Genomic DNA, 15,657 nt, shown 5'->3' with positions numbered 1-15,657 from the left:
CAAGCTTCAGGCTGCGCTGCTTCCTCTGGAAAACCAAGGACCCAGTGGCCAGATACTCAGCAGGTCCTGATGATGTTGTTCCAATCCAACACCTGAAAGTTTGGCTTTCTTAACAGGACTTTTGACAGGCAAAATGCTGACTCGTCAAGATCTACACAGCACCGGGAACGAGGCCAACGACTCGGAACACTTCGCCCAATGGGTTATCATTTGAAGGGGAACAACTCCTAGGCAGCGCCCGTCATTCCCGCGTGGATAAGGCCCCGTGGGAGAGGTGAACTCCCCATAGCTCATCATTTACAGTGACCCCCCCCCCCGCACACTTGGCGGCCCCCTCTGAGCAACCCAGACTCCTAAAGCCTGAGTTCATTTCTTCAGGACCATAGTGTTCCCAACTGAAGTCCTTCCATATAGACCTCTTGCAATAGGCTTCTGGATTGTTTCACTTCAGCCCAGAAACTTCTTGACATTGGTTTGTAATTGACCAAACAATGGTGGTGTAAAGACCTCTGCGATGGAGAGGCCATCACTTGGAATTGAGTGATACAGTGGAGAACTCAGGTGGACAGTGGTTTCTATTCAAGTTCTCACCAGGTGGACATGGGAGCATCGCCTTAACTCGGGCGTCTCCACTGGTGTGGGGGTGTTTTTGATCCTGCCTGAAGCTCCGGCATCAGGATTTATGGGAACTGTCACCTTAACCGTGACATGATGTGTTTGAGGGAGCACCATGTATTAGGGTCACAAGTGGCTTGGCAGTACTCTTCACCAGCCAACATACTTCAGTCGCAGCAAAGGAAAACAAGGAATGTCCAGAAAAACAAAAACATCACCTGGAATCATCTGCGCGTCAGTTTCATTAACCTGATTCATAATTTACAGTAACTACGAGTAAAAAAAAAAAAGTCTAAAAGGTGCAAAGAAAAAGTAGGTCCAAAGATGAAAACACTTAAAATCAGGAGGGCGACAGACAGAGCAGTGAAAGAGAGACGGAAGTCAGGCCCAGTCCACGTGAGGGAGCACCAGAGTGTCGGACGTCTACCTCGCTCAGCCAACCGTCGAGAACAACTCCACTTCCTGAAATTGCTCAAGGGTTGGTGGGAAATAATGTCATCCATTAAGTCCTGGTGCCTGGGAGGGAAGGAGAAGAAGGGAGCGGAGCGAGGAGAGACGGCGCTCCCTTAGGAGGCGGCCAGCTCAAAAGAAATGAACTGCTTGAGTCTCTCCAGGTACTGGGCGTAGAGCTCGATGTCGTTGTGGCCGGCACCTTCCACCCAGAGGGGCTCCACGGCTCGCGGGCAGCGCTCGTACATGGCCAGGCCGTGGGAGAAGTCGATCACCTCGTCCTCGGTGCCGTGGATCACCAGCACCGGAGACGCCACCTTGGACACTTTGTCGATACTGTGGAGAGCAAACAGGCCATGGGTTAGAGCAGTGGAAGGCTGACGGAGGAAACAACAGTCGAGGCTTGATGGATCATAACTCCACGGTGAGAAACATAAAGCGCAGTTTACTGGTTTTGATGCGTGTGACAGTTGTGGAGAGTGTGGTGGAGTTTGGTTCACCATTGTAGTTTTCAGCTTTTTTTTAATAAGGGGAACCTTTGACCATGACACTGGTCGACTCTGAGTCTCTGGATCCCTGTTTATTTGATGAGATGGAGTGGTCCTCATAGGTTCTCTGACGCGCTCGTCTGCCTTGGTTCACATCAACACATGCAGGTCTCCCGCTGCCAAGGTGAAAATAGTTGGATATTGGCGGCGGCGTCCTCTTCCACGTCCCCATTAGGGTTCACTGATCGCGGACACACTCTCACAGGCAGCGCTAATGCTACGAGCCGCCATCGGTTAGGGACCATCAACAAATTCTAAAGCCTCAAAGTATGAGTGACATCTTCAATAAGGCCATGGAAAACAAGCATTTTAGGAGAGAGAATTGTGAAAAGGTTTTTCACCACACAAGACAAAGGACTGACAGTTTGGATCATGATCTGGAGAATAGAATCTGACTAGATGATCATTTCTTCACATGATTTCTAATGTTTCTTCAGTAGCATCTAGGAAATGTGTCCAGACTGCTCCATAGTTCAAGTCAACTGTTCAGAGACATGAGATACAGCAGACAGACGGCTCCATTTAACCCCTAAATAAAGCTGGCAGAGCAGTCTGTCTGACACCAGCGGCTTCTACCAGAGACGTGAAACATTGAGTTTCTCATCTCTACACTTGGTTCACTATTCTATTGAAGCATCAACAAATAATGATGCTGGAGACAAACTCCACCAATGAGTTCCATCATAAAACAGTTTCAAGAGAGACTGTCGTGTCCAACACATGGAAGAGAATGGAAATGTTGGGACCAGCCATGATGGAAAGTAGGGATATCGAACACCTCCCAAGAGGCATTCTGACTTTTCGTCTGTGCTATTTCAGATTTACAACTGAAAAACAGCTGTTTTCTAACAGCTAATTTGTCAGCGAAATAAAACGTTCACCAACAGATCCTGAACTACAGCGACATGTGGGAATCCAAATCAATAGAAACTGAATTCAGCTGAAAAAACCTGGTCAGAATTCTGCTGTGGCTGAGGCTCCAGTCACCATCTAAAGCCACCCCAACCTCATGCGCTGCAATTAATGTGGAGGTTTGCTGGGAGATTAAGGCAGTGAAGCAGCGCAAGTTGATTTCACTCTGGATGGAACCAAGCCGTTCTCCTGCTCTGCAGCACCCAGACAGAACCAGGCTGCCGCAGCAGCTGCTCCTGGATTCTCACTCCAAACGGCAGCACACAGCGGAGCTGGACGGAATCAGAAACCCACGAATGTTTAGAGTCGACTGAAAGACAAACTTGGCTAAAATGGCTTCAGTTTTTTTTCATCCACAGGAGCAGAATCGGAAATGTGGCGGTGAAACACTGACGGACGACATATCAGCGGGGAGCAGGTTTACAGGCCGTCAGGTGGCGGACCAGGAACAAGCTGTGCTGGATGGAGGGGCCGTCGAGTCAGCACTGCTGTTTAGCTGAGGCGGTGATGGAATTCCATAAACACGTGCACATTCTGGGCCGTCTCACTGCAGCGGCAGCACCACACCTGGGCAGGACAAAAGCCACCGGCAGGAAGGCACAACCTCCGTCTGAGGAGGACGGACGCGCACTCGAGGAGTGACTTGAGACTAGACTGGGGAGGGTTTAGAGGAATGTGTGAATCACCTGTCTGGTCTCCATTCAAATATTCGTGTCACATGATAGAGCAGTCATAACTGCATATTCAACACATTCATGCCAGAAAAAATCAACTTGTTAAATGAAACTGTACAAGAGGAATGAACGTAAAGCCAATTCAAAACAAAATAAAAGCAGTGTATGATGCCACGAATAACAACAACCACTGAAACAACACTGAAAGTGCACGTTGCTACCATTTGATCTGAAATACATGTCATTTAGTGGGAAAGTATTTGAGGCAAATGTGTGGATGAGCTGGTAGCAGGACTAAGCTAGCATATAGCCAGTAGCAGAACTAAGCTAGCATGTAGCCAGCAGCTGGACTAAGCTAGCATGTATCCAGTAGCTGGACTAAGCTAGCATGTAGCCAGTAGCTGGACTAAGCTAGCATGTAGCCAGTAGCTGGACTAAGCTAGCATGTAGCCAGTAGCTGGACTAATCTAGCATGTAGCCAGCAGCTGGACTAAGCTAGCATGTAGTCAGTAGCTGGACTAAGCTAGCATGTAGCCAGTAGCTGGACTAAGCTAGCATGTAGCCAGTAGCTGGACTATGATGGGACTGGGTGATGTGTGGCTGCAGCAGCTTCAGCTACGCAGCGGAAGTGAACACACTCGGTCTCATAACCTTCTATACAATGTAAAAGTCGTGTGTGTGTGACCTGGTGCAGTGTGTGTGTTCCTTGGTCTGAGCCCATGTCTGCGGTGATCATGTGACAAAGCTGGTATCAGCTGGGTTTTGGAACTGGCCACCTCCAAGATACGCTCCTCCAGTTAAGGTTGCCAAGTGATGAATATTTCATTTAATTCAGAAACCTGCACATTAAATCCAGAGATCTTCTGAAGGAAGCCTGCGGACGATGGCTCCATGACTGGGACTGCGGTCAACCATCGCTCCGAAGCGCTGATCCTCAAGTTAAACTAGTTACCCAGTCAGCACAATCGCTGAGTCACAACAATAACAAAACATTCTGACACGGCTCCTCGCCACCCGTCAGCAGTTTGTTCTTCTTCTACTGACAGCAGAACCAGAAGGACTGGAGAGCTCACGTCGCCAGCCCTGTCACAGAGGTGCATCTCTCAGCAATTCGACTTCTCTCCACTGCAGTGGAAACTGGGAGAACATGATGCAACCAGACTCGGCAGCTTAAAGGAGCTGTTGCCCGCCTCATGCTACGCTCTGCATCTAACCATGCTCAGTGTGTTTGCCAGGTGAGGAACAGCAGTGGGTTTCTCATGTTTTAACGCCGCTGTTCTGGGAAAAACAAGGCGCCAGACTGAAACGAGTCACTGCTGGTTGCTTCAGCACCTTCCTCCACACAGCACCTGCTGGAGTTGTACATTGGTTGCACTACTACCTTTTCTCACAAGATCTCTTGAGCACACCTCTCTGCTGCTCCACGCCGACAGGCGAGACACAGGGGAGGAAGTCATATGCATAACAGGGTTGTTTTATCTCTCTGTGACGAGAGATGAGAAACTGTAATGCACGACTCAGCACAAAATGAAACTTTCAAGCGAATTATTTGATTCTTCTACAGTTTTCCTGTCGAGTCCTGTGATTTTTTGATTATTACTAGTTTATTCATGATCTATATTATATTATATATATATATGAATGTATCCATTATCTATGTATTTACTTATAACTACGTATATTCTTTTTCCTCATGTTATACTGTATGTTTATATCTTAAGGATATTTATTTATTGTCTCGTGTTCTTTGATAGTGCTGATGCTTTATGGACGTCTTTGATCTAATGATCATTATTATCGTCACTCATGACTGAAGAGGCCCTACTTTCTTTGCCATGCGAGGGCCCCTTGAAGATGGCAGGCGATAAAGCGAAAGCCGTCGTTCAGGCGGACTGAAAAGAGATTTTGATATGCCTCGGATGCTTGGGCGCACTCGCCCACTTCAACCTCTACACTGAAGTCCATTCAAAACCTCCTTGCAGGACCCGCCTTTGGCACTTAACACTGGCTTCAGCTCAAGCACAAAAGCTCGAGGGCCACTCTACGACTAAAGCATCGTAACTGAGCTCTTCCATCTCTGCACGTGACACATGGCGAGGCAGGAAACATCTTGCCACGCTCCCTGTCGAGAGGGACGAACCCGACCTTCACGCCCCTGAGGATCATCACCACGGACAGAGCTGGACGCGCCAGTGAGGACAGGCTTGGCTGAGACTCGGACCTTCTTGCTTCAGGCCTTCAATCATCATGCCAGCGCCTAAAAAGCTTGCTCAACAGCCGCCGCCCTGCAGCGCGGAGAACATGAAATACTTAGAAGGGACCTTCCAGGAACACACCATCTCTAGTTAGCACATTCTTCACGGGTCTAACAACAGACAGAGGAAGCGCTGCGAGTCGGCCCTGACCTACCTGCAGCATCACCCCGGCTACAGCAGGATGCTGTTAGTGACCGACACGCCTGACCTGAAGCTCCACAGGATTATAGACTTTCAGACACGTCAGATCGGACCTGTCTTGGTCTGTGAACGTAGCACACTTGCTGGAGGAGGAAATAAAGAAACCTGTCTCTTCTCTCGACAGAGCCACAAATGAGAGCATCTTTGGTCTAAGAGCGACAGTGTGGTGTGGCAGATCAGTTCATCCATATTTAGGGAGAGTCGCTCCCGAAGGGCTGTGAAATCCCTCTCCTCCAGCTCACACACACACACCACATGGAGAGTGAGACCACGCACGCAACTCTCTGTCGTCTGTCTGTGATTTCACCTGCACTTTTTGATTCAGCGAATTCAAGCAATATTTTGTTCTGTTCCTGTGGACCAAAGGCACCTCACTTCTCTGTTTAGATTTGAAACCATTCTGACAGCGATTGGCGGCTTAAAACAAGCAGGACAATAATGTGAAGACACAACAGTCATGAAGTTTATTATCACTGGACGCTTCTTTTTATCACCAGCAAAATTAATTTTCCTAATCCTATGAAGTAGTTTGTCAAACGAAGGGACTGAAACCCAAAAGATGTCTCCACGTCCCTTTATTTTTCCACTTCTTCAACTGAGCTCAGTCGCTGCTCATAGATAAGCTGGAGTTCAGACCAACAGAGAGCAGAGCGCGGCAAAGATTCCCAGCCAAATTCTCATCAGAAACAAGGGGAAAAACACTTTCAAAGTAAAACTATCCTCTGAAGAAAAACCCCTCTAGTTCTGCTGTATCAGGAATGAAGCAGCTCCGCCGCCAAATGCGGCTGTTTAGCCAACGTCAAAATAAGAAACAAGCTCCAGGCTGTAACTGAACATGGGAGATCGTCCATCACGTTGCTACCACAAGGTTGAAACGCTCCTCAGTCAAAGTCAGCTCTCAGTACTGATGTCAGAGTGAAGATAAGAGCGAGAAGAAACAGTATGAACCTTTCTTTGAGTGTTGCAAAAACAGCAGCTGCTCTCCGGCGGAACACTTGCTATCAGACAGTCCTTTATCTGCAGCCCTAAACTCACGACTTGACATCTCCATCCATGTGTTGTAATGTCGTGCTGTGGTCTCACACCTGGGGAAGGCATCGAAGCAGTAGGTCTTGCGTGTTTCTGGGAAGGCCACCCGGAGTCCCGACATGAGCGGTGAGTGCAGGATGACGGCAGCACACTCGTATCGAGCAGCGAGGTCGACAGTTGGCACGGTGCCGATGCTCTGGCCGTACAAGATGATGTTTTCAGGCATGACACCGTATCTGCAAGCAAAGAAAACAAGGGTCACCCATGGACTCGCTATGCATATTGCGTCAACAGAAAAATGTTCCACATCAAAGCTGCGAAAGTATGTTCATAGCTTATGTTTCCAGTTACAGCACATCATGAATGACTTTCATGTCATGGGACAAAAAAAAACAAAACAAAAAAAAACAAACACTTAAATTGCCTTTTTATTTACCTTAAATCCCGGGCTATAGAGCGCGGCGGAATATTAGCCCCGCCTACCAAATTTAAGAAGGAAAACAGATCTTGTTCCTACATGAGCTGCAGTGGTCTTTAAGTCACGGGTGCAGTGGTGCTGTCTGCACCGTAGAAAATTTTAAAAATGCATGAGGATCAGTTCTAAACTAGTTTGGAAAACGGGCTCCAGCATGGAGACTGACTCATGAAACAAACTGGCCAATGTTCTGAACTGGAACCATCAACTCCTCATATCTTTTATTGACATTAAAGCGTTCAAAATGTGTCCCAAGTTCCGACACCACAGCTGGTCTCAGCTGCTGCTTCTCGTCTCCGCTCCTCCAGGAGATCGGCTCTGTGGGCGGAGCTGCGGACACGCTGCATTTTGAGTGCTTTGTGGTCAATAAACCGCCTGTGATGTCATAGGTTTGATGTGAGGAGGCTCAATATTTTGGCAGCATGAGGCTCTTTCACGTGGACACATCCATATATTAGCCACGTCGCTGTATAAGGCGCAGGGTTCAGGCCGCGGGAAGAAAAGTAGCAGCTTATAGTCCAGAAATTACGGTACTTATTGGTAATGTTGGGGGTTTTTTTGTTGGTATTTTCTTGTATTCGTTAGACATAGTGGAATATGTTCCACTAATGATTTGATAGCTGTGAAGCAAGCAAGTATACATTCGTGTTTAAAAATGTTGTTTTTCTCTCCAGACATATCCTTGTTAGTTACTAAATTCCCCACAGACCTAATCACGTCGACTTATCTGCATAGAAAATGGCAGAAAATAGTCTGGAGACGAGGATGCAGAGTGCACTGTGGGAACATTGATAATGATATCAAAAGGTCAGTGTGTCTCCAAATACGGTACACAAGTCTGAGAAGAAATATTCAGACGGGGCAGCTCTCAGGCAACAGCTCGACAAACAAACTGCTGCAACTCTGACAGCCACGAAGGGAAACATGCGAGACGCCCCGCTTACAGACCCGACACATGACCTACAGCAGGTCCTGGATTTCAAAGCTACTCTATAGACAATACCTCCTCAGGCTGTTGGCTGTAACCAAACCACAGCGACAGTCAGAAACCACTTCCATTTGGCTGAACTGCTGAGGAACAACTAACATGGCCATTTGAGAAGGAAACATCAAGCTGTCGGCAGCGGCTGCTTGAGCCTGATTTATCCCCTCTGGGGATGAAGCTTCTTCACCAGACTCTGTTTATCTGCTAGTTATTATGACTAAGCATCTTGTCAGCACAATTGGAAACACTGCTGCATCAATTTAAGAAACGTATTAACTCCAGAATGATACAAAACAAAAATCAAGTCACCATTCTGTATCAGTCGCCACGGTTTTGTTTCATGATTTAGACTTTGAATCGCTCCTTGGATTCCGACAAAATAAGTGTACCGAGAGACAACAGCAGTCGTAAACACGTCACAAATGCAGCAGCATATCAAAGCATCTGTGTATCAAATATGGATATAGACAAATTAAAATATCAATTTTCTCCCTGGTTTTAAACGCTGTTACCAACTCTTCTAAACTTTTTGCACTTTGACTGCCACCACTTATCGGATGGTTCAAGGACTAGTTTACAGTCAATCTGACGGGAATAGGAGTTATCAGCAGGGTTTAAATAGATTTCTCAGATTAGGTTCTGTGTTTTGGTTGCACCTTAAATCAGTCAGTTTCCACTTCATTTTAACACGCTTGTTCACCTGAGAATCCATCTTTAAAAAGATCATTTTCATGACCAACACCTGGTTTTTCCATTCATATTCCATTGAATTAAATCAGAGTGGTGAATCAACATTGGGATTTTTTTTAACAATCTATTGTGCAGGCCTCCTTCGAATAATATAGTTTTATCGACTTAACCGATCGGTTGTTGCAGCCCTAAAAATATCCAAACACCCTCATGCATGACGGGAGCAGGGCTTCAACTTTGGCATAGAGAATTCCTCACAGCACCGTGTCACTGTATCGCTGGGATCCACCCCACCTGATGTTAGAAAGGTTAAGGCACTTGCTCATCATTCACCGTCTCACACATCCACCATTTAATCCCCAAACAACAACAAAGAAAAAAACGATTATCTTTCAGTCTTGTTCAGTTGTAAGAAACTATACTCCAAATGGAAGTCAACGGAGGAGGCACGGTAAGAACAAAAAAGTTGAAAAGGGAGCGGGTTTTCTTTTCGCTGTTATGCATTGGATTTTTTTTTTTTAAAAGAAGGCGCCAAAAATGAGGCCTACATTTATCAAGGATTTTTTTAGTTTGTTTTGGTGTCACCCCTTGTTACCCAAAAACATGTCTTGCAGAGAGACAGACTGTACAGGAAGGCTGTGGCTGCCTGGTCCCATTTCCATTTCCAAAGTGGAAAGAAACATTGAAGCCATCCATCCCATCTCCAGACAGTACGAGGCAGACGCAGGCGGATTAGAGGAGCGGACAGACAGCCATGACAGGCACAAGAGGTGCTGGAGCGTGTCTGTCCTCTGAAGTGATGCCATCATAACAGCTCTTCAGATAACAGCTTGGGTGTGACTAAGCTGCTGGCTTAGACAAATCCCACCTCTGATAAGCAGCAAGTCAACTGAGCAGTCGCTCACCGACACAGCAGATTATGACCACACACTCGGGCGGCCCGAGCTCCAGACCGACGCTCGCCTTATGGCGCACAACCAGTTGGAAGAGACGGTCTATGACACTTTGGCATTGTTGGCTTATCGCACATCTAGAACTTGAGCACAATGTTGGCAGCAACTGCTGGTAAAAGTGTGACGACAGCAGCACCATATCAAGCAAGTTCTGAATATGAAATCAGACGCAGAGCAATCATCCACACAAACATGCCAGATTGAGTTGGCGCCTTTTCATTACTCCCCAAATATCCGCCGCATGATTAATAACACATTTGCAAAAGACATAAATCACGGGAGGTGGACCACAGTGAAAACCCAATTAACCCAGTAACAGCCATATAAGTAGCCCATTCGGTTGGTTTACATTGGTTTACATACATTTCCAATGCATTCCTCTTTCTTGCCATAAAGTTTCCGTTGTCAGATGAGAAGGACAGCGCAGATGAATCTTTCATGGCAACTACAGATGATGAATGAGTTACAAACTGATGCAGTTTGTGTTGATGTCGAATTAATGTGTTTGGCCAGCCGCCAACAACTGTAGAAATGAGTCGACGCATTATCGGCAAACCTCACAAACGGCATCTTCTTTAGCGGCTTTCCCTATCGCCTCAGCCCAATGGCTGCATGTTGAGGCGCGCTTACTGCATTAATGATGATATTTTTTTATATAAATATTGACATTTTTACTCTGTACGCAAGTCTGACAATATGTATATTAGACAAGGTCAAACTAGGGAGTATTTTATAGTTGTAGTAGTTTATTGGAAGCCCAGTTGGGCGGCGTACGCTGGCGATTCCATACAGATCCCCATACAGCAGTGTCGATATTATACATCGCGATACTGCATGTGCGGCGATGTATTGTAATATTTGCGAACAAGAAAAGAACAAAAATGTTCCAAAGTTAGCTGGGTAGCAGTCGCTTGTTCGCGGTTAGCGCTAATGCTACAATGTAGTTCCATAGGGATTCGACTAGGCATCTGCTACGCCATTTGATGGTTGACTTCCGATGTTTCAACCCGGTGTAGGTATGAGACCTTCTTCGCAAACGTGTCCGATCTGCCGCTGGATGATGATGTCAATCTGGCAGCACTTATCTGACCTTTTTTTTTTTAAATGTTTTAATAAGGTAAAGATAATTGAAATGAAGGATTTGATGGCACGTTCAACCGCATATGTGACGTTTTTATTCGTTTGCCATTGAGTACATGTCGGTTCTTCTCAGCAGTGTGTGGAACAATGCGATGGCAGGTGGTACTCATTCAGTAAGTGGACGGATTTGGTGCCAAAACAATCCAAGTATTTTTTTCACAAATATAGGATTTAGCAGAGCTGGGTGATAAAACTTTTTTTTTTCAAATCAAAATGGAGATTTTTGATTTGGACAATGTGGAAAAACATGAAAATGACATCGATTTTCCCTGTCACTATGGTATTCACAGTACCATCTCACACACACTGCCATAGTTGCTCCCTCATCCCTCTTGCCTTGGAACCCGCAGTGAGAAAGCTGAACACTAGCATGTTGGCTGCTGAGAGCCAAGTATTTCATTGCTAAAAAAGGAAAGAGAAATCTGTGTGAGAGTGACAGTACATTTCTGCGGTCAGATGCAAGAACAGTTTGGCAAATCCCAGGACGGTAGGGGAAAGCAGCAGCTTCCTCACCCTCTGATTGGCCATTTCTTGTTCAGCACAGGATAAAGACCTGAGGTGAACAGCTGAGCAGAGGTCATCTCACCCGGAGCTGAACAAGTGAGGAAAGTAGCTGAGCAGAGGCACATTTTCGGAGATAAGATGTCAGTTCTTCAGCAAAATAACACCATTTCCTACATGAGCAGCACCGGCCAGTAAGCCTCAGGTTCAGTGGTGCTGTCTGTGGACAGGTCAGTGGTGCGCCCGCTTAAAAACGCTATCAAATCCAGTTTTGAAAACAGGGTCCAGCATCGAGACTCTGGAAATAGCAGAAACAAGTTGCGTAATACGCAGCGTCTGGATTCATCCACGCTGCTCTCACACTAGACAAGGTGCAGCTCTCCAGCCGGGATCAAGTCAGCGACCAAAACCCGACTCGCTTGTGTTCACGTCAGACTTTTTAGCTGAACGCACTTTTTCTCAAGACGGTGTCTCACATCTTTTATTCACATTAAAGCCTTCAAAATGTGCAGTTTTCGCCCGCATGCACAAAGTTCACCACAGCCGGTCTCAGCGGCTGCTTCCCAATTCCAGACCTCCAGGAGATCGACTCTGTGGGCGGAGCTGTGGGCATCCCGGCGAAAACAGCGCATTTTGAGGGCTTTAAGGGTAAAAATAAATAAGGGTAAATAAGATTTCAGCCCGTAACAATCCATATATTAGCCATGTTGCTGTATAAGCTGCAGGGCTCAAAAAGTAGTGGCTTATAGTCCGGAAATTACGGCAGCTCTATCAGCTAGCAAAACTCATTGAACTATATATACATACATATATATATATATATATATATATAAACACAACTTGAAGTGTGAAATGAGGCGTGGCAGGTTCTTTAAACAAGTTCCACTCCTCAAGATCCGCTTCTGTCAGTACCAGTCAGATGTGTGCAGAGGTGTACGGTGCTGTGGGCAATGTGCTAAATATAAACACCTTGTTAAGCACGACGGAGCAGTAAACACGGAGCTGCCAATTTAAACCGATGTGTAGCGTCGAAACAAACGTGTTCAGTTCGTCTTTTGCAGTTGAAAATGCTTTTCAGGGGTTAAAAAAAAAAAGAGGTCACTACATAGTGGACTTAAAATATCAGAATTGAGAATTGTGATAGCGGGTACATTGACACTTTCTTACAACCCGACTCAGCAGTTGCAGCTCACATGGCCAACAATTAAATGCAAACAAGCCCAAAGTATCCAGGCGCCAGTCTAGTTGCACAAGAAGAGGAAGGGAATCCAGCGAAAGAGACTCAGCTCGAGCAGGTAGGTGGCAAAACATTTACCAATAAATAACTAAACATGGCAAAATAATAACAATAAATAAAAAAATAAATGAAAAAGTATGTTTTACATGGCAATACATGGTTTGAAGGATTTAAAGACCAATGTAAACATCCAAGAAAAGACCACGAAAGGGCGTAAAAGATTACTCCAGAACAGAACTGACCTGACGAAGCCATCTGAATAGGGTGAAATGTTTTCTTTGACTATAACTAGTCCGGTTGACCTGACTGAAACTTTTGCTGCGTGACGACCCGGATAGCTGAGCACTCTCACAAACATCACTCCAGAATACACCATGAAATAGTCTTTTGCCTTATGAACACAGCAGTCGACAAAAGAACATGCATCCATCGATTCATTCATTCTCATGTGCGTATCCTGGAACATGTAAAATGAATAGACCTTTAGAACAAATGCAAGGGCTTCTGTCATCACTTAGAGCAGAGAGCACTGCATGAAGGATCGGATTTGGAGGCAGCGCTGCAACAGCATCCACTGGCTTCAGGACAAACCCACAACGGAGGGAAGTACAGTGGTACCTTGGTTTTCGAACGTCCCGAAAAAAAAACAAAAATTTCAAGATTTTTTTTGCTTCAGATTTCGAATGAAAATCCACAACTTGAACGTCCCTGAAAAAACCCGGAAAAAACATAACTTGCGCGGACCAATCAGCTGACCAACCACGCGTTTTGTTATTGCGTATAACGCAGCCTCTGTATGCAGACGTGTCCCGTTAGCTCCATTTACTGACTGTTGTTTCTTCATATTGAGGTGTAAAACCTTTCCTGTCTCCACACTGGACCGTGGTAGAGTGTCACAGGGGAGGTGCTGGAGCGCTCACTCCAGGGTTTGATGTCCTGTTGTGGGCTGGAGCTGGGACAGGGATGAGGCGAGTCTGGGACAGAGCGTGACTTGGTTTATGACTTTGTCACAGCCAAACTGCACAGAAGCGCACATTCAGAGCTGGACACGCACCGGGCACCTCTTCACTTCTGGAGAGACGTCACTCACTCGGCAACCCCTCCCACATGCAGCGGCCACACACATAGAGGAACAGCGCACCTGCAGCAGACACTCTCCATTCACTCCTACAAAAGACTATTTTAAGGCTTGGAACGCATTATTGCTTTTATCATTCATTGTAATGGGAAAAATCCATTCAGATTTCGAACGGCCGTCTGGAACGGATTGTGGTGGAGATCCGAGGGACCAGGAACTCAGCCACCTCCTGTTCAAGTTCCTAAGGTTCAGGTCTGTGCAAACTCAAAACACCCATTCAACCCCAGCAGCGTGGGGAGCCAAGAGCTCAGAGAAGGACTTTGACTTGTACACATCAGATGTCTGGAGTTTATGGATGCCATTTCTCACTTTGAGTCACGTGGAACTACACATGCTCGACTGAGCAGGAGGTGCAGGACCAACGCTGGACTGTGACGAATAAAGGAACATGACTTTAGCTGGCACCAGTTCAGCTGAATCACCCCGTACCATCCCGCGCCCCCCACAGTCCCCCCGGTACTCACTTGGTCCTCAGGACCTGCCAGGCCGCCTCGATGTCCGCGTACAGGTTCTTCTCGGACGGCCTGCCCGTGCTGACCCCATATCCCGAGTAGTCGTAGGAGAACACGTTGCAGTTGATCCTGGAGCCCAGGCCGATGTAGAAGCTGCACATCTGGCCCAGGTCCACGGCGTTGCCGTGGGAGAAGAGCAGCGTGTAGCGGCTGCCGGGGGCGCAGCGCACGAACATGCAGCCCACGCGGTTCCCCCGGCTGCTGCGGGTGGTGAACACCTCCACGGCCTCCAGCTCGCGCTGGGAGTACTGCCAGTCCGCGCGCTCCGTCAGGCGCAGGCTGCTGGCGCCGCCGGCGTCCGTGTGCACCGAGTAGCTGGGCTCCGGCGGGAGGAAGGCGAGCTTGGCCGCGATGCGACTGGGGCACGGCGGGCAGCAGAAGAACCAGCAGAGTTCGCCCAGGGAGAAGCCATTCATCCTCGGGCCTGCTTCGGGCATGTAGGCGCGAGGCAGCGCTTCATTCAACGGAGCGGTGACAGGTGATGCTAACTGCTAAAGCCGCGGACACAACGGAGGCTCGGCTCCAGAGACCCGGCTCCGCTCCAGCAGCAGCAGCAGCAGCCTCTCCGGCGCTTTAGGAACCGAGTCCCCGACACACGGGTCCCGAGGCGAGCGGCGCTGAGCAAACAAGACGAAGAAACAAGCGTCCAGCCGACACAGTGGCCGCGCTTCCGCTGTCGAAGGATTTCCGCCTGCTGGAGCCGCGCTTTATGACCAGAGCCGCGACAATAAAGCACCGTCTGTTTCAGTGAACGATTAGAGAATCAGAGGCACACGGATCAATCATGTCATAAAATATATATTACGGAAGGTTTCGTTTAGCGTTCAAGTTAATTAAAAAACTGATAACAAAATATAACGTTGTAAGGCCTTGTCAAGGGGTTTTATATGTCTAATTAATGAGAGAATTTGTGATGAATTAATGTCAATGAATCGCAGTTTAATGGTACTAGAAGCCACATTTTTCAATTTGAATGAATTTGGTATATTAGTGAATCACATAATGGAGCCATACATACATTTAAACAACAAAATATTGTTTATTTTGCATCAGTTTGACACAATAAATCAGGATGGTGTCTATATTCAAGTTTTTATATCACCTTATTTCAACTGAAGCTCTTTTGATGTCTTGAAAATATTTGTATACAAATTTAAATTTTATAAGAATGTCAACTCCATTCAGAGTGGTGGAAACCCTGGTCATTGTGCAGTGAAAAACCTCCCTGAACCAAAGCAAACAGATGCTTTTGGTTCTCAGCTGTGGCTTCAGGAAGCCCAAGAGTGGAGGAGCGAATAGTCCCAGGATGGAATTCAGTTCCCTGAAAATACTGCTGTGAGTA

At 46.8% G+C, this 15,657-nt stretch overlaps 1 protein-coding gene across 1 annotated transcript; it reads right to left on the bottom strand.

The window, feature by feature from the left end:
- Window positions 1-328: 328 nt before the first annotated feature.
- On the bottom strand, window positions 329-15,057 carry abhd17c (abhydrolase domain containing 17C, depalmitoylase). Its single transcript, XM_053854494.1, has 3 exons — window positions 14,268-15,057; window positions 6,741-6,920; window positions 329-1,401 (listed from the first exon to the last, which is right to left on the bottom strand). Exons 1-3 carry the CDS (start codon window positions 14,750-14,752, stop codon window positions 1,182-1,184), a joined length of 885 nt encoding a protein of 294 aa, XP_053710469.1. The 5' UTR covers window positions 14,753-15,057; the 3' UTR covers window positions 329-1,181.
- Window positions 15,058-15,657: the final 600 nt, after the last annotated feature.

This window comes from Synchiropus splendidus, chromosome 1, assembly GCF_027744825.2.
Source record: "Synchiropus splendidus isolate RoL2022-P1 chromosome 1, RoL_Sspl_1.0, whole genome shotgun sequence".
NCBI classification, from domain to species: Eukaryota; Metazoa; Chordata; class Actinopteri; order Syngnathiformes; family Callionymidae; genus Synchiropus; species Synchiropus splendidus.
This window is presented reverse-complemented; position numbering and strand designations above follow the sequence as displayed.